This window comes from Pungitius pungitius, chromosome 14 (assembly GCF_949316345.1).
Source record: "Pungitius pungitius chromosome 14, fPunPun2.1, whole genome shotgun sequence".
In the NCBI taxonomy this organism is placed as follows: Eukaryota; Metazoa; Chordata; class Actinopteri; order Perciformes; family Gasterosteidae; genus Pungitius; species Pungitius pungitius.
In genome coordinates this window covers 1,486,290-1,506,490 of record NC_084913.1, presented here as the reverse complement: position 1 = coordinate 1,506,490, position 20,201 = coordinate 1,486,290, and the positions used below count along the sequence as shown (strand labels likewise).

At 42.4% G+C, this 20,201-nt stretch overlaps 1 protein-coding gene across 1 annotated transcript; it reads right to left on the bottom strand.

The window, feature by feature from the left end:
• Window positions 1-1,173: 1,173 nt before the first annotated feature.
• Window positions 1,174-11,329, bottom strand: LOC134104083 (NLR family CARD domain-containing protein 3-like; the record flags this gene model as incomplete). The annotated part of the gene is made up of 4 exons (XM_062557390.1): window positions 1,174-2,075; window positions 2,195-2,241; window positions 6,774-7,009; window positions 9,545-11,329. Coding segments are annotated over 4 exons (2,670 nt in total), but the record flags the coding sequence as incomplete, so codon positions are not given.
• Between the last annotated feature and the right edge of the window lie 8,872 nt (window positions 11,330-20,201).

Below are 20,201 nucleotides of genomic sequence, written 5' to 3'. Positions count from 1 at the left end.
CATCAGGATTTCTCTTCTGTTGTCTGCTCCAACAAATACTTTATATATATTTAATACATCCATCTTCATCGACCCGCACTGCATGCTGGGATATGCTGCCTCGGGGGGAGGAGTCGACCACATGGGACACACGAGAGATGAAGGAGATCTTTGTGTCTGAATGAAAACATGAAACCTCCAGGTTCCAGGTGCTGCAGATGTTCTGCTCACCTGCAGCACCTCCTGAAGGAGCAGAGCGCTCTGAGGCCGCTGGGCCGCACCAACCTGCCGCTCCGGGTCCACCTGCACAGGTGAGGTCCCGCCGGCCCCCTCTGGTCCCGGGTGGGACCCGGTGGTCTCAGGAGTCTGCTTGTGGTTCAGGTCTCTGGTGGAGCTGCTGCTGGACTTCATGGAGACGCTGGAGGAGGAGAAGCTGGACGCAGTCCGCCGCGGTCCGGCCCTGGGGGAGGAGCTGGCTCAGCTGGTGGGTCACATGACGTCATGGCGTTCCCCTGTGAGGTCATCGTTGACTCTCTGCTGTCACTCAGCTACTGGCCCACGTGGTGGAGGGTTTGTCCAGTCGGGTTCTCCAGAGGAGCTCAGTGGGATGACCTCTGACCTCTGGCTCATCATCATTGTGTCAAATATTAAAGACTTGCTTTGTTTTCCTGACAAAATGTGACTGGTTTAATTCAACATGAACCTTTTAGTTAAAACACAGATCTTCTTCATCTTCATCACCATAAATCATGTCACTGTGAAACTAAATCTTGAGTGTTTTATTGTTAATTTAAAACCTTTACATTAACAATGAAAAGTCCCTTAAGAAGCAGGAAGTCATGTGACTAAAGAGCTGGAGACCAAAGTGACCCTCACAGGCCACCATCTGATTCACCACAAACCAACTATTGATTAATAGAAATAAAAAGGCTCTTCTGCGTTATGGACATTTACTCGTTTCTCAGGTTCTTGTTGAAGAAAGAAAAGTTTATGACACGACGAGCAGAACGCTGCTCATCAATAAAGTTTCACATTAACAATCAATTATACAACACAAAGTACTACATGGAGGGACTAAACGTTGTACTTCTATGTAACTTTAATAAAAACACAAGTAACTAAAAAAAAGGAACAAAGCAGATAATGTGAAATGATCTTTAATGTGACAATATTTGAAGTTAAAATTTGAGTACAATTTATCAAACAGATCCATTAGTCGTATAAAATGTCTTCTTGAACATTGTGACACATAAAGATTAAGATTAAACTGTAATTAGGAGCCAACATCTAAATGATGATTATTGATTCATCCACAGAGGCATCGAGCACAGAGACATTAAAACACACCTCGCTGAGCTCTTTCACACGTTCATCTGCAACAGCACAAGTCCCAGAGAGCTGTGGACCCCCAGAGTCCAGACCAGCTCAGGTACCCCTCACCTGCTCCACCTGCACCTACACCCACATGGACCTCCATCAGCTGTACAGACTGAACTATGTGGTGAGCAGAGAGGAAGGTTCTCCACCAGGAGGAGACTCACCGTCCTGAAGAGGACACAAAGACACTGAGGAACTGAACCAGAACCCAAACCCAGGATAAAGAGGTTCAGTGAATGTGGTGCTGAAGGTGTGGAGGTGGATCAGTGAGTCAGAGGAGACTCTGTAGAAGGACAGAGAGCCAGCAGGACAGTCCACATACACTGCTACTCTACCAGAGGAGGAGGAGGAGGAGGAGGAGGAGGAGGAGGAGGAGGAGGAGATGCGTGTTACTGTATTATTGTGACAGACAGAGTAACCTTTATCAGAGCACCACAGACTCCAGGACTGATCATTGTTTCCAAACACACAGTCATTACTGCCTCCTTTCCTCTTGATTCCTCTGTAACTCACTGATACATTAACGTATCCGCTCCACTCGACCTCCCAGTAACAGCGACCAGTCAGACCAGTTCTACACAGCAGCTGAGGACAGGAGTCAAATCTGTCTGGATGATCAGGATGTGACTGAACCTCCTCCCATGTCACCTTCCTGTTGTTGTCAGACAGTTTGAGTTGTCTGTTTACTGTGTTTGTGTCGATTGTGAGTTCACAGGAATCTGATGAGAGAACAAGACACAATACAGCTGCAGTTATTAATCATGTGTTCATCTAGTGACATCACAGAGGTGAGTGAGTGATGTCACAGTGTGATGAATCCAACTCAAAGCTCACTTACACTTCCTCAGACCTGGTGTCATCCATTGGACTCCAGCAGGCTCCACCCTGAAAGGAGGAGAATGGAGACATGGACATGACATCACTCTCATACACACAGCTTGGTCCTTCATGTCCACATGGACCACCTCTTCTTCTTCTGATTGGCCCATGACCACAGCTCATCATGTTCACTCATTCATCATCTGTGATGATTAGTGCATGTTAACGTGTTATAAACCTACTACAGGCCTAAAGTACTACCAGCATGAAGTACTACCAGCATGAAGTACTACCAGCATGAAGTACTACGAGCACAAAGTACTACGATCATGAAGTATTACCAGCATGAAGTACTATGAGCAGGAAGTACTACGGGCACGAAGTACTACAGGACTAAAGTACTACCAGCATGAAGTACTATGAGCAGGAAGTACTACGAGCAGGAAGTACTACGAGCACAAAGTACTACCAGCATAAAGTACTACAGGCCTAAAGTACTACCAGCATGAAGTACTACGAGCATGAAGTACATCAGATACAAACAACCAGACTTCAGCACCTTGATGCTGAAGAACTGTGGACAAACCAACGAAGAAGAATGAAGCGTCCTTAGAAGCCTCCCAACACGCACCAACACACACGGCGTGAGGAGGACACACAAGTTGTGTGAAACAACAGTGACGAGCAGGGCTGGACTGGGACAAAAAAAGGACCCTGGCATTTTAGCTCAGACCGGCCCCCCACAATCGGTCGGACACAACCACCAACCAGTACACTATCCTTGTGGTCCCTGTAGATATGCACATCTACTGTTCTGTTCCCCAAAGCCCATACAAAGCTGAGAACTACTGTGAGTGCCATGGACCAGTGTAGAATTGCAAGTATAGGTCACTATACTTGCAATTGGGATAGTTCCCCCAAAAATGAAAATTGTGTCATTATTTACTCACCATCAAGTTGTTTCAAACCTGTGTGATTTTTTTATTCTGCTAAACAAAAAGAAAGATATTTTAAAGAATGTCTGTAATCAGACAGTTGATGGACCCCATTGACTTCCATAGTAGGAAAACAAATACTTTCCTCAAAATATCTTTCTTTTTGTTTAGCAGAATAAAGAAATTCATACAGGTTTGAAACAACTTGGGGGTGAGTAAGTGATGACACAATTTTCATTTTTGGGTGAACTATCCCTTTAAAGAGCACAAACCCTCTTTAATATGACACCAAACAACATTTACCTCTAATTGTTGAGACACTTCCCATAAAAAACCTAAACAAACAAATAACTCACACAAAACGTCCTGATTATATATATATATATAAAATGTAGATGATATTAGAAATTCAGAAGAAACATTAGAAAATATCCAGTTAGTTGAATATACAGCTTTCAAAATGCAAAGTGGGTTTTTATCCCCAAATAACATACGTTAGTGACCTCTTCTAACGTGTAATCAAAATAATCAAATGGCATCATTTAAGTTTTTTTCTAGAGAAGAAGGGCCGTTATGAGTTTTAAATGGTTACATTAGAATATATAATATATATAATATCCCAAGTTGCAATTGAATAAGTGAACTCTCAACTCTGCTCACTACAAAAACAGAGCTAAATATCTCATGCTGTTATTTGACTTTAGCTGAGTGGCCATTGCAGCAACTTTTAAGTGACAATTTGACAAATGACAACCTGACACTCAGACTTTATAATAGCAACAACAGCCTTATTAGAACATTCATTAATGGAGGTTAAATGGTCATCATCTTGGTTGTAGCCAGCTCCAGCCCCGATTTCCAATCACAGCCCGCTAAGTCAAAGACGCGCGAAAAACTCCCGGTTGGTGTGAAGTTGTGACGCATCACTCCAGTGTGCGCGCGGGGGCCGGGTGAGAGCTGTCCTCTCTGTGGAAATGAGCAGTGATGCTGGCGCTGCAAAGAAAAAATAGACTGTGCAAGCCCGGCCGCCAGCACCCCCCCGTCAGCTCGCGAAAGTGTCCCTGATTTGGGGTTGGGAGAGTTGGCAACCCTATGCTTCTGCAACATGTCGTCAGGTTCTGGAGTAGTTTTGACAACTGAAGCTACAGCACTAAACATGTCGGTCATTTTTGAACACGTTGAGGCATCAACCTCTAGATTTATTTATTTTTGGCCCGCAATTTCTCCGCAGCCCCCTTGCTCTTAAGGTTTTGTTCCTCCATCCTAATCCACACATTTCTTACTGGCTCGGAGTCACTGACTGACACACGGAGAGGGAGGGGTGGAGCCTGCTAAGAGATGATTGGGCCGGCCCAGTGTCAGTATGGAAAATGAACCAATGGGCCGCTGTCCCTGCTTTATGGGCCGGTCGAAAGCAAAAAAAAATGTATAGGCCTATCGACCGGCCCCCAAGTGCGTCGGCCCACCCCGATTACCAGTCCAGCCCTGGTGACGAGCTGCAGACTCTCAGTCTGAAGAACAACATCTGCTCCTGTGGAAGGAGGTTCTCTCCTGCTGCTCATGTTGTTCACAAGAAGAAGAGAAGTTCTTCATCATGTGGAACTTCAATGACCTCGTGTGTCTCAGCAGCTGGATCAGTGCAGAGTGACAAAGTGAATTTATTCATTGTGTAACTGCTCAAGCTGCATCAATGGAAGTCATTTTCAAGTAAATCCACATTCTTTACAGACTGAAAGTCATTTCTTTGAGCTGGACCACTTTCCCTCACTAACAGGGAGCCTGACTCCTGAAGACCAGCTGCTTCATGCATCATGTGATCAATGACCACTGACTGATGTTTCTTCTGCTTCAACTTCAGGAGGAATTTATATCCTGTGTGTCAACTTGTAGTCGCTCAGATTGCCTCTTGTGTTGTTCTGATGACATTAATTATGAATAAAAACACACCATTTCTGATGTATTATTGACCTTTGACCTTCTTCACTGTGGTTTCACAGGTGGTTTAGTTTCTATCACCTGTAGTCTGCAGGTGAAGATGTTACAGCTCAGGTGGGTCTGCAGCCACAGAGCACTGCCCGAGTCCCCCTAGAACTTTGGTCCAGTCCTAAACAAACCTCTTTGGGCTCTGACCCCCCAGGGGGCTGTTGCACCAAACCCGGATAAGGGATTAAGTCGGATATCCAGGTTATTCTGGAGGAATTTAGCTTGACTTGCTTGAATTAAACCGGGCCAAGTAACCATGGCGATTTATTCTTTGAAGCTAACCTGCTCCAGACCAGGCTAAGAGCCAGGCTAAGATGAATCCTGCAGCTCATGGGTTAAATCAGCTGATCTGGGTTTAACAGTTATTCTGTTGTGTTCTGATGTATTTTTATTAACATTTTAGAAGTGTGTGTTTGTCACTGAAGTCCTTAGCTCACATCTTCATGACCTTCATGGCCTCAGAAGAATGTGTCACATCAAAGAGGATTTCCACATGTGGTAGAAAACAACAGGACGAGGAAATAGGAGCCATAGGAAAGGCCAAAAGGAAACGGTTTAGCCACTACACATATAGTGCTTTACATGTTGCTACTCAAAGACACTTCACAGTAAAACCAGCACATTTACCACATCAACACAGATACAGCAATAAAACCAACACATAAAACAGTCAAATTAAAAGAAACTAAAACAGAGTGTACAACTTTCCTAGTAAGGAGATATTTTTAAATCCTTCCACATTCAGTCGATTGTCTGCCAGACTTTTTCTCTGTTTAATTACAGCTGCCGTGTTCCTTGTTTTGTGTATTATATGCTTCACCTCCTCATATATTTGATCAGTAGCTGATCAGCAGGTGAAAAATATGCTGCGCGGCGTCTTCTCCATTTCAGCATCAGTGAATGTGTGATGGACACCGTGGTCTACTTAAGAAAGCTGTGGACCTGCACTGATCCCAGATATGTGACCTGGATCCACTGAGCTCCTCCTTCTAAGCGCGACTCAGCAAACGTGCAACAGATTAAGATCAAACTAAGTCAAGCTGAGCTTAATCTCTTTCTTTATTGTACTTTTGTGCAATACCCCCCTGGTCCACAACCAGCTGTTGGTTCTTCACTGAGTGTCTGTGGCCGACTGTCACCTGTAGTTTCAACAAGTCCAACTTATCATCCAGGGATCTGGCTCTCAGTGCAAAGCACCAAAACCTGAAGCTGAGCTCCTTTAAAACACCAAACATTCCTGCTGTGATGATCCATCAAGACGGTTTGAACATATTGTTTCTTTAACTGTGTCATTTAGTAATAACGTGTGACTAAAGGACAACACACACTGGAGGCAGATGATCAGCTTCTAAACATCCAGGTGACGACGTTGACTCATATCAACCCACCATGATGCCGTCAACGTGTCAGGAGACACCTCTGTCCTCTCTAATAACAACAAGACAAGGCTGCAGAGACACAAGCCTTTCATCACCTTCCTCCCTGTTTAGGGAACAGTCATCCTGACTACTCTTCCTCACTACTTCTGTCTGTGTTGATGGTCTGATGTGGGAAACAGTTTGATGAGTCTCTGGTAGTTTGAGGTCAGCTTGGTGTCTCAGGGTCACATGACCAAAAGGTCTCCAGCTCTACCTCCTCTACCAGACTGATGGTCTGTGGCTGCAGCAGGTGTCTTCATACCTGAGAGTCTCCAGTCTCCAGTGAGGATCCTTCAGTCCATCAGACAGCAGCTTCACTCCTGAGTCTCCTGGATGGTTGTAGCTCAGGTCCAGCTCTCTCAGGTGGGAGGGGTTGGAGCTCAGAGCTGAGACCAGAGAAGCACAGCCTTCCTCTGTGATCAGACAGCCTGACAGGCTGCAGACACACAAAACAACACACATGTCACATGACCTGAGGGAGCTGTGAGGGCTGGAAGGTCACTGCAGGACTGAGATACTGTCGGCTAGTGAGGGATCATGTGACCATTATTACTTACTGGTTTACAGACAGAACAAAACACACAAAAGCCCATTAAACTTTACATCAACAATCTTATAACTGAAAAATATATTTCCAAAATGTATATTTCTAACATTTTAGTGAAAACAAAGTCTAACAAATGTTTTCGGAAATATTTGGAACATAAATATTTTTTTTAAATCATACAAGAATCATATGAAGTAAAAAATGTACCATTAATGTAAATAATGAAGTGGACATTGAATCCTGACCTGAGAGTCTCCAGGCCACAGTGTGGACTCTTCAGTCCATCACACAGCAGCTTCACTCCTGAATCCTGCAGGTGGTTGTTACTCAGATCCAGTTCTCTCAGACTAGAGGACTGGGAGCTGAGGACTGAGGACAGAACTTCACAGCTTCTTACTGAGAGGTTACAGTCACTGAGTCTGAAGAGACAACAATCAACAAGAAAAATAACATGTGTGTTAAAATTAAACTCTCTTTAGTTATGAGTTTGAACTAAAATGAAATCATGATGATCAAAGAACATTTGTTCAGTGAATGTTTTTACAATTGTTCTTTTTCTACTTTAAAACAAGAGGAAAACATCAGTTAATTTGCTCTCTTGTTAACAGGAAGTACTGTAGTATCAGTATCAGGATGAGGAAGGAAGATTTAATGTTGTTAAATAGAGCTGAAAATACAAAGTTAAGCTTCTCTATCCTGTAGACAAAGTGGGTAAAAAAGAGAAATTAATCTTCATCTTCTGATTTCATGTTTTTCATGTTCTGAATCAGAAATAAACAACCATCAAACTGTCAGTGATCGTCACAGTAGAGACACACATTAAAGTCTTCATTCTCTTTCCCACTTCTGATTTTCTCCTTTTCGTTCATTCATTCTATAAAACTCTGATCACAAAGCCTAAATAAGTAGATATAGGTAGATATTTAGGTCCTGATGAATGAATCTAACTGAAGTAAATCCACTACATAAACTGTTTTTAGGTTTCATGACCAGTTTGTTTCTCTTGTGTCCTCCGGTTTTCCTCCACCTGCTCTGTGCCTCCACATCCTTCACCTGCACTGAGCAGCTCTTTCAAAAGCCTCCACCTGTCACATGTTTATGTGCGTTGTTTGTTGCTTAGTAACAGACGTACGTGATAAGACGGTTTAACACTGTCTTCTCATGATGTGGATGTGAACTGGTTGAAGTGCTCGTGTCTCCAAACGCTGGCTTCTGTCACCAGAAAACGGAGCAGCCAGGTCCACATGAACATCTCTGCTGGCCGACCAGCCGCGAGCTGTTAAACAGGTCTTCATCTCCACCACATCGTTCTCTTAGTTCCTCGTCTTTAGCCTGCTAACAGTTAGCTAAACGGAGACAGCTGAGCTAAACCAAGGAAGCTCACTCACACTCACTGAGGTGTTAAATAGTCGTCGTGGTTCGTATCGGTGAAAAGAACCACTGCTGCCCCACAGTGAGCGAGCGGTCTGGGTCCGTGGATGATGTCATTATGACACGTTAATAACCGCCGTACGGGGGCCGTACTTTGTCCACGTCTGTTAGGTTCATGCAAATTTAGGGGGAAAAAGTATTGACTTCTTCAACCACCAACATTTCTGTCTCATTAACCAAAGTTAGAATAGATTTAGTCATAGTTTAGTTTTAAGATCTTTTTTCGTCTTGTCTTTGTCATGGAAAAAGGTTGTTAACGAACCTTTTTTGTCAAACAAAAGAAGGGATCAAACTAAGAATAGCGTGAGATTAGGAACTTGCGATATAAAGTTAATTAAATCTGAAATCGTCTTGAAGAACTAATTCATAGATTGAGGAAGATGTTTTTTACTCCGCATGGAGCTTATCCGTTAGAGACACATTTAAATCATTGAAGACAAACTTAATCTGACCTGAGAGTGTCCAGGTCACAGTGTGGACTCTTCAGTCCATCACACAGCAGCTTCACTCCTGAATCCTGCAGGTGGTTGTTACTCAGATCCAGTTCTCTCAGACTAGAGGACTGGGAGCTGAGGACTGAGGACAGAACTTCACAGCTTCTCTCTGAGAGGTTACAGCCACTGAGTCTGAAGAGACAACAATCAACAAGGAAAATAACATTTGTGTTAAAATTAAACTCTCTTTAGTGATGAGTTTGAACTAAAATGAAATCATGATGATCAAAGAACATTTGTTCAGTGAATGTTTTTACAATTGTTCTTTTTCTACTTTAAAACAAGAGGAAAACATCAGTTAATTTGCTCTCTTGTTAACAGGAAGTACTGTAGTATCAGTATCAGGATGAGGAAGGAAGATTTAATGTTGTTAAATAGAGCTGAAAATACAAAGTTAAGCTTCTCTATCCTCCATCTGACTCGTTTTAAAGAAAGAAAATAAATAATCTTTATCTTTTGATTCTGATTTCATGTTTTTCATGTTCTGAATCAGAAATAAACAACCATGATGTTGACATGAAGTCATGATGAATGAATCTAACTCTTTACTTACAGAACTTTGTTGGAGGCTTTGACCACTGGCAGCAGCCTCAGAAGAGCCTCCTCTGAAGCTGAGAATTTCTTCAGGTCAAACACCTCCAGATCTTCTTGTGATGACAGTAAGATGAAGACCAGAGCTGACCACTGAGCAGGAGACAGTTTATCTGTGGAGAGACGTCCTGAACTAAGGGACCATTGGATCTCCTCCACTAGAGAACCATCATTCAGTTCATTCAGACAGTGGAACAGATTGATGCTTTTCTCTGGAGACACATCCTCACTGATCTTCTTCTTGATGTACTTGACTGACTCCTGATTGGTCTGTGAGGTACTTCTTGTCTGTGTCAGCAGACCTCGTAGGAGACTCTGATTGGTCTCCAGGGAAAGACCCAGGAGGAAGCGGAGGAACAAGTCCAGGTGTCCATTAGGACTCTGTAAGGCCTGGTCCACAGCACTCTGGTAGAGACGCATTGGTCCAGGTTCTCCTGACAGCAGATTGACACCAGAGCTGAAGAAGGTCAGATGGACATGAAGAGCAGCCAGAAACTCCTGAACACTCAGATGGACGAAGCAGAACACCTTGTCCTGGTACAGTCCTCTCTCCTCTCTGAAGATCTGAGTGAACACTCCTGAGCACACGGAGGCTGTTCTGATATCGATGCCACACTCTGTCAGGTCGGATTCATAGAAGATCAGGTTGCCTTTCTGCAGCTGATCAAAGGCCAGTTTTCCCAGAGACTCAATCATCTTCCTGCTCTCTGGACTCCAGTGTGGATCCGTCTCAGCTCCTCCATCGTACTTGACCTTCTTCACTTTGGACTGAACCACCAGGAAGTGGATGTACATCTCAGTCAGGGTCTTGGGCAGATCTCTTCTCTCTCTGGTCTTCAACACGTCCTCCAGAACCGTAGCAGTGATCCAGCAGAAGACTGGGATGTGGCACATGATGTGGAGGCTTTGTGAGGTCTTGATGTGAGAGATGATCCTGCTGGCCTGCTCCTCATCTCTGAACCTCTTCCTGAAGTACTCCTCCTTCTGGGGGTCAGTGAACCCTCTGACCTCTGTCACCATGCCAACACACTCAGGAGGGATCTGATTGGCTGCTGCAGGTCGTGTGGTTATCCAGAGGCGAGCAGAGGGAAGCAGCTTCCCCCTGATGAGGTTTGTGAGGAGCACATCCACTGAGGAGGTCTCTGTGACATCAGTCAGGATCTCATTGTTGTGGAAGTCCAGAGGAAGTCGACACTCATCCAGACCGTCAAAGATGAACACAACCTGGAACTCTTCAAACCTGCAGATTCCTGCTGCTCTGGTTTCACTGAAGAAGTGATGAACAAGTCCCACCAAGCTGAACTTCTTCTCTCTCAGCACATTCAGCTCTCTGAAGGTGAATGGAAATGTGAACTGTATGTCCTGGTGGTCTTTGTCTTCAGCCCAGTCCAGAGTGAACTTCTGTGTTAAGACTGTTTTCCCAATGCCAGCCACTCCCTTAGTCATCACTGTTCTGATTGGTTCTTCTCCTCCAGCTGAGGCTTTGAGGAGGTCTTCTTGTCTGATGGTAGTTTCTGGTCTGGCTGGTCTCCTGGATGCTGTTTCAATCTGTCTGACCTCATGTTCTTCATTGACCTCTGCAGTCCCTCCCTCTGTGATGTAGAGCTCTGTGTAGATCTCATTCAGAAGGGTTGGGTTTCCTGCTTTAGCGATGCCCTCAAACACAGACTGGAACTTCTTCTTCAGGTTGGATTTGAGTTCACGCTGACAATCTGCAGCAGGAAGTCCTGAATGAAGACAACAAAGAAGATCAATGAGTCACAGAATAGATTTTAACATGTCCTTTCCTCAGAGAATGACTCCATGAATATATTCTGTCCATCTCTTGAGACATTAGTGAAGGTCTCATTCATCGTGTTGAGGGAAAATGTGTCTTATTATCCAACATATATTCATGTTATAATCAGTTTTAGAGAAATTGGATAAGTAGGGATACAACTAGATTAATATATAGTGTATGTAGACACTAGGAGGAGAACAGGAGGGTCAGCTGACCAGACTGAGCCAGTTAGTCCAGCATCAACAAGCAGATAGAAGGTCTAGTGAAGGACAAGAGGAAGAATAGTAGGACGACAACAGGAGGAGAGTTACGTAGTTAGATTGAGGGGGAGAGCTTCACTCGATCAATGGTCAAAAAGATGTATGAACTATGTGTTGTATCATCACCTCGTTGGTGTCTTTCTGGAAAGAGCTCGGTTTATTTGTAGCTCCAATAAATCTCTGACTTGAAGAATTCAGGTCTCCAGTGGGTTCTATGTGTGTTACTGAAGGTTCTTGGTCTGTGAGGGTGTGTGGGTCCTCATCACCAGTCAGATAGATCAAGTCAGTAAGTTAGAGAATACGTAGAAAATAGTTGAAACTAAGAATAAATGAATCCACAACATCAGCAAGTCTTTAGAGAAACCCTCTTACTGCTCTGCAGACGCTCAGCCAGATCCTCCTGCTTCATTCTCCTCAGGAAGTGCACTGAGATCTTCACAAATGCCTCTCTGCTCCTCCTCTGCTCTTCATCCAGCACCTCCTCATCCTGCTTCTCTAAGCATTCTGGGTAATCTGAACTCACAACCTTCTGGATCTTCTTCAGCTCGTTCTTCACAAAGGTGAGGATGTTCTCCTCCAGCAGCTGGAACAGAACATTCTATGAATGACACCAACTAGAACCATGGAAGCCACCATCAGGTCCATGTTGGACAGATGGAATATCCACTGGTCTACAAAGTGCAGCATGGAGATGATGGTGAACTGAGAGATGTTTAAGTAGTTGTTCATGTACACACCATGAAGATGGAGTCCAGGTGGGTTTGATGCTGCTGGGCAGACTCTGTGGGAACCTCTGAGCTCTCCTGGTCCTCTCTGTGGAGGAACATGAACCATCAGCTCACATGGAGTTTGGACCATCAACACCAACACAACATTAGGTAAAGGTATTGGCTTCTGTCATGATTGATCACCATGGAAACCAGATGCCGAAGACTGATGACGGACAGTTTATTAGTTGAGTGACAGTGTTTACATCTGAGGATGTTTACAGTTAATGATTCACACTTTAACACATAAGGACCAGTTAGATGAAGATAAGGAGTTCTGTCATGATGGATCGTCATGGAAACAACACTTTAAACAATGAACGAACATTTCTGTGATTTACAACTGATGATCAGAACACTTCTTCATCTGTTTAAGAACTTACTTTGGGTCAAAAGAACGGCCTCCATCTTTGAAGTTAATCCTTCCACCAATAGACTGATCATCTTTGAAGTTAATCAGATGATCAATAGAATGATCACTCTTCATGGACACACATCTGGGTTCAGGAGACTTTCTTCTCTGCTGATGTGAACTGAAAGAAACACTGAGATTACATCATCACATCATCATCTAATCATGAAGCATCATCTCACATGGTATTCGTCCTAACAGAGACCAAAACAAGGTAAAGGTCCATGACGTGAGGTCTGGATGTGGACCACATGACTGTAGTGGTCTAGGTCTACTGGTCCTGCTGGTCCCACTGAGAATCAACAGCTCACTGTGTTCTTCACCAGTCAGTTTGGTTTAGTCCCATCAGGTCTCACCAAGCCCTCCATGGAGCTCTCTCTCCCTCACTGGACTCTGCTGAAGGGCCCTGGAGCAAGAAACCCAGAACCTCCACCAGAGAGTCTAGTAGAAACACCTCACCATCAGCCTGAGACCCTCACCTTGCATCAGCAGAGGGACGGACATCTTTGAAGAATATAGGACGATCCATAGACCGGTTACTCTTCATGGACACACAGCTGGGTCCAGGTCCAGGTCCTGGTCTCTGATGGGTCCTGGTCACACATGTAGAACCAGAGTCAGTGAGTCAAAGACGTTGGGACATGGAGACGAGTGGAGGACAGTTGGAGATGGTCCTCTCACCTCTGAGCTTTGGTCTGTCTGTCATGTCCTTCAGAGGGAGGGACACTGTCCTCTGGGTCCTCAGCCTGATTCATAGCAGAGTCCACACCTTCACACCTTCATAACAACCTGCTGGGAGATCTCACACATTATTCATCTTCATCAGGACAAACTCACAGAGCTCATTCACCTCACATTCACGTCACAGCAGCAGATGCTGTCGGCCTCTGTCACACAATCCCAACCTGCTCCCTCAGCGACTGTGGCTTGGATCCCAGGTCCTGTTGACCTGTGTCCATGTGTCCTTGAGCAGGACACTTCACCCACATTGCTGCTGTGGCTGTGAGTCCTGTGTGAATGTTGGTGTCTGATGGACAGGTGTCTCTGTGTGGTAGCTGCTGTCATTCATCAGTGTGTGAATGATGACATGAAGCTTTAAAGCGCTTTGAAGGGTCAGAAGACCAGAAAAGAGAAACAAGTTCATTCCATCCACCATTTAGCAAACAGACTCACAGACTCACATCTGTCACAGTGTTTGAGTCCTTTATGAATCATTTCCTTAAGTCAGCTTTGGATGAGTGAATCGGCCCAAAGGAATTACCCAGAAGTCATTGTGACGTTAAAAAAGTGTGTTCAGGCTGTCATAATAACATGTTTACATCATTATTGTATTTTTGCGACTATAAAGGTGCACTTAAAATCCTTTTTTTTCTAAAAAAACGACGCGTGCGCCTTATAATCCGGAGCGCCATCTATATGGATCAATTGGTTGATCCATACTGGTTAACGAGGATCCATTGGAGGGAAAGTCTGGTGCCAGCAGCTCCAACAGCGTATATTAAAGCTGGTAGTTGGATGTCGGGATCGAGCTGACGGTCCACCGTCTGTTCCAGCGCTGCCTCTCGGTGCAAGATGCACCAAAGCATTTACCAAGAATGTTTCCATGAATCAAGAAGGAAAGTTGGAGGTTCAGAGATATTGTTGATATCCACATTAACGTTAGAACAACGTTACCATGGGAGTGAACGCTTAATAACGTTTGATTTAGCACAGCCCGATCTAGTGGATGCATAACGCAGCCCCAGTCAAACCTTTTACTGCAGTATCTTCTATTCTATGCGCCTTACAATCCGGTGCGCTCTATATATGAAAATAGTTCATTGAAGGTGCGCCGTATAGTCGCGAAAATACGGTACTTAAAATGACGTCAGCAAAGAGCCTAAAAGACGTTCAAATCAGAGTAAAAAGTACAATAAACCTATTTGACGTTGTCATGGTGACGTAGCAACAAAGTGTTGTCCATTCAGATTTACAACATTTACGGAAATTCCGGACTATAATCTGCTACTTTTTTCCTCTATGACCACTGCATCATAGATATTAAATACTATGTAATCACTAATGATGTCACCTATCTAACTGTAGCTTCCATTGATTACTGCATCATAGATATTTAATTCTATGTAATCACTAATGATGTCACCTATCTAACTGTAGCTTCCATTGATTACTGCATCATAGATATTAAATACTATGTAATCACTAATGATGTCACCTATCTAACTGTAGCTTCCATTGATTACTGCATCATAGATATTAAATACTATGTAATCACTAATGATGTCACCTATCGAACTGTAGCTTCCATTGATTACTGCATCATAGATATTTAATACTATGTAATCACTAATGATGTCACCTATCTAACTGTAGCTTCTATTGATTACTGCATCATAGATATTAAATACTATGTAATCACTAATGATGTCACCTATCTAACTGTAGCTTCCATTGATTACTGCATCATAGATATTAAATACTATGTAATCACTAATGATGTCACCTATCAAACTGTAGCTTCCATTGATTACTGCATCATAGATATTAAATACTATGTAATCACTAATGATGTCACCTATCTAACTGTAGCTTCCATTGATTACTGCATCATAGATATTAAATACTATGTAATCACTAATGATGTCACCTATCTAACTGTAGCTTCCATTGATTACTGCATCATAGATTTTAAATACTTTGTTAATCACTAATGATCATGTCATCTATCTAACGGTATGTAGCCTCATTGATCACTACATCATATACATACAATACTATGAGGTTAATCACTATTAATGTAGAGACACAGAAGAGGTTCAGGTACGTCACCATTTTAATTAATAGTGATGTTTGTGCATTTAACTGTACGATGACACCACACTGATGATCAGCCTCTTGATGTTTGAGTAACAAGGAGACAAACGGTAGGTGTGTGTGGAATGTGTTACTATCCAGTAAAATATGTACTGTTTAATTGTTGTTACTGTGCCCAACGTCCTCCTTTATGAAACCATACAAAATAAAGCTAATGCAGTGTGATGTAATATAACAGCCCTAATTTACAGTTTTTCTCCATTGGTTTGGCTCATTTTTTGAAACAGAAATGACATTCTCAAAACAACATGGACAAACCTCCAAACAACTTAGCAATTTCTCAATACAGAATTGAATTTCTCATTCATTTGGTTAAATTGTAAATGTCTAAGTACATGTCTCAATGTCTTAGTACATCTTTGCAAAGGATTAAGTACATGTAGCCTACGTTTAGCACAATTTCCAAGTGAATAGATCTTGTGGATCTAAACTGATTGTTGATTCTCAGTCTAATTGTTTTTCGCTCCAAAACGTCTCAGCGTATTTTCATTGTATAAGTCATCACATGCACAATAGTCTGTTCAATTGTCAAAATTACTCAAGAACATAATACCATGAATAACATTTGATAAATTCACAGTATTACAACAATTGACAGTTAGGTGAAACTAGAACTTTATTTTATCTATTCTTTGACCGGCTTTATTTACAGCACTGTAGGATGCATATAATTTACATTGGTTTTTGTTTCTGTGTTTATTTTACAGTATATTATGCTGCTTTTTACTCTGATGTATGGAAGTTATTTTATGTTTGTGAATGATAATTGCAATTACAATTTCCGGTAGTATGAGTGCAATGTGTGATGTCAAACCTTGGAGGCTAATCTTACCCTAAAATCCTATTTTATTCTGTTAGCTAGACAAAAAAAACAGTACAGTAACCATTGTCAATGAAGGACTGGGCTAAGACTGGTGGACATGTGGGATTTCAATGGTCCTCTGCCATAGTGACAAAACAACTAAACATTTTGACCTGCAGTGTTTAAACAATGACAAAAGGACTTTTCATTTTGGGGGCACTGACTGTTTGTATGAGAAAAGGAATTCGTTGTGACTGATGAGTTGTCTGTTTTGGGAGAGATATGACATTTTGCAGGTGTGCCATAGTGTTTTGCTAAACCATCTAGGTTATTTTGGCAAATGTATTTAAAGCTTTGAGAATGTCGTTTTTTCGAGAGATAGATGAGCCACAGCAATCGAGAAGGAAGTTTTCAATTGGGGGCACTGACTATTTTTATGAGAAAATGATTTGGTTTTGAAGCTTGAGTTAACTGTTTTGGGTGAGATATGACCTTTTGAAGGTGATCTATGTAGTTGTGATGAACCATATAGGCTATTTTACCAAATGCATTAAGAGCTTTGAGAATGTAATTTCTGTTTCAAGAATTGAGCCAAACCAATGGAGAAAAACTGTAAACGTTCAGCTAAGTAACGTTTTTGTTTCTTCCATCTAATATGAATCAATATTAGATTGACACCTGTCATTGTAATCCAGTAAAGTTCAGCAGCACCACAAACTACAGCTGCTCCTCTTCATCTGCTTTAAAAAGATGTTGGACTGTAGAACAACTCTGATCTGATCCATTGACATACTTTGCCTAATTATTTTATGACTTATTATATATATATTTAATGATCAATATAATATATATATAGTTTCTAATTTAAAATAAAAATAAAACAAAAGCTTGATAATAGTAAAATACTCAACATAAAACGTATTAGCGAGACAAACTGACGTGGTGACGTCATCAAGTCAGCTGCTGTTCCGATTGCGGAAACGACCGATCTCCCGAAAGCGCGAGTCCGTCTCCCGAGTCTGTTCTCGCGGGAACGCAGGTCCGTTCTCGCCGTCTTAGTTATTGAGAAAGGGCCATTTAGAGCAGATGTTCTCTACTGACGGTTAAACAGTGACGTCACAGCCACTTACGAAGAAATGCGTTTAAGAAAAGATTAAAGGAAAGATAGAAAGTTTTTTACATTTCCGTTTTGAAACGAACAAACTGCAGAAACCTGGTTTCCGGGTTTCTGTATTTCCGGGTTTGTCGTATAAACGGTTTAAATGAACCTTGAAACGTTTCACGGCCCGTTAACACACAAACACACACATAAACAAACACACACTAAAGCACACATTGTGTATCACGGACATACTCACAGGATCTGAACACTTTCAGATGTTAAAGTGAAGCTCAGGTGACTTTCTGCCTACGCGTAGGTGCGCGTCTTCTTCTTCTTCTTCTACTTTATAGTCGGTAGATAATCAATAATCGGCGCGTTACCGCCACCAGCTGGTGAGGAGTGAGGACGACATGTGTGCTCAGTAAACACGATACTCTTATTTTCTTAATAACATGAATGAATGTGAGATGTTGAAGTCATTCTGGATCACACTCAGTGTTTGGGTTCTTTTGCATAAAGTCCACATGTCCATCCGTCCCTTTGTCCTCAGAGGTCTTCATCACCTCTTTCTGCTCATGTTGGTGACGTTGCAGAGTTACATGTCCTGTTGTTTCCTGTTAGTCACAATAGTCACATGTTGCTGCTTCCTGTTGACCTTTAGCTTTAATGGAGCTGCTGCCTTTGTTTGTGGATCGCTTCACGTTTGTGTTTGTGGTTTTTTTTAGACTCACTTGACGTGGAAAGATTCATAGACACATTTCTTTCAACACGGACCTGTAGCCAATCAGAAATATTACTGTACAAATGTAAAGATTTCTCCAAAGAAAAAGCCCTATAATTGTGAGTTCAAAAATACGTTTTCTCCATATTTGAACAGATATAAAAATACTTTTCTCAATAATTCCAGTCACAGCAGGGCTGGACTGGGACAAAAAAAGGACCCTGGCATTTTTGCTCAGACCGGCCCACCACAATCGGTCGGACACAACCAGCAACCAGTACACTATCCTTACGGTCCCTGTAGATATGCACATCTACTGTTCCGTTCCCAAAAGCCCATACAAAGCTGAGAACTACTGTGAGTGCCATGGACCAGTGTACCCAGTCTCTCTTGACTGACTCCCAGTCCCTGGTGATCAAAGCTGGCAGTGGAGCAGGGCCACACAAAGGAAGTAGAGAGAGAGAATGCCACAAACTAAGAGAGTCAGTGTGGACCAAACTAAAGTCTGGATGTTGATACAAATGTACACAAGTGTGATTTAAAAAAAATATATATATATTTTGATATATAAATGTTTACATGCGTTTGTTTACAAGTCATGCCAATACAGCTAATTTAAATAGAATTAGATAGAAAGAGAAGAATGATAATGAGACATTTGATGGACCCCATTGACTTCCATAGTAGGAAAACAATACTATGGAAGTCAATGGGGTCCATCAACTGTCTGATTACAGACATTCCTCAAAATATCTTTCTTTTTGTTTAGCAGAATAAAGAAATTCATACAGGTTTGAAACAACTTGGGGGTGAGTAAGTGATGACACAATCATCATTTTTGGGTGAACTATCCCTTTAAAGAGCACAAACCCTCTTTAATGTGACACCAAACAGTTACCTCTAATTGTTGAGATACTTCCCATAAAAAACCTAAACAAACAAATTACTCACACAAAACGTCCTGATAATATATATATAAAATGTAGAGTATTCACTTGGCGTAATATTGCATATTGATGATATTGGAAATTATGAAGAAACATTAGAAAATATCTAGTTAGTTGAATATACAGCTTTCAAAATGCAAAGTGGGTTTTTATCCCCAAATAACATCCGTTAGTGACCTCTTCTAACGTGTAACTTGTTGTGAGTAATCATAAAAATAATCAAATGGCATCATTTAAGTTTTTTTCTAGAGAAGAAGGGCCGTTATGAGTTTTAAATGGTTACATTAGAATATATAATATATATAATATCCCAAGTTGCAATTGAATAAGTGAACTCTCAACTCTGCTCACTACAAAAACAGTGCTAAATATCTCATGCTGTTATTTGACTTTAGCTGAGTGGCCATTGCAGCAACTTTTAAGTGACAATTTGACAAATGACAACCTGACACTCAGACTTTATAATAGCAACAACAGCCTTATTATAATATTCATTAATGGAGGTAACTGTTAAATGGTCATCATCTTGGTTGTAGCCAGGTCCACACACACTGTCCTCATGCACCGCCCTGATTAACACTCCCTCCCTGTTCATGGAGCTACCTGCTTGCTCACCGCTTCAATGACACTCTCCTGCTCACTCTGCCCCTCCTGGACTTCACTGTCACACTGACACCTGCTGCACCTTCTCCTCTGCTGCACCTCCTCCTCTGCTGCACCTCCTCCTCTGCTGCACCTTCTCCTCTGCTGCACCTCCTCCTCTGCTGCACCTCCTCCTCTGCTGCACCTCCTCCTCTGCTGCACCTTCTCTTCTGCTGCACCTTCTCCTCTGCTGCACCTTCTCCTCTGCTGCACCTCCTCCTCTGCTGCACCTTCTCCTCTGCTGCACCTTCTCCTCTGCTGCACCTCCTCCTCTGCTGCACCTTCTCTTCTGCTGCACCTTCTCCTCTGCAGCACCTTCT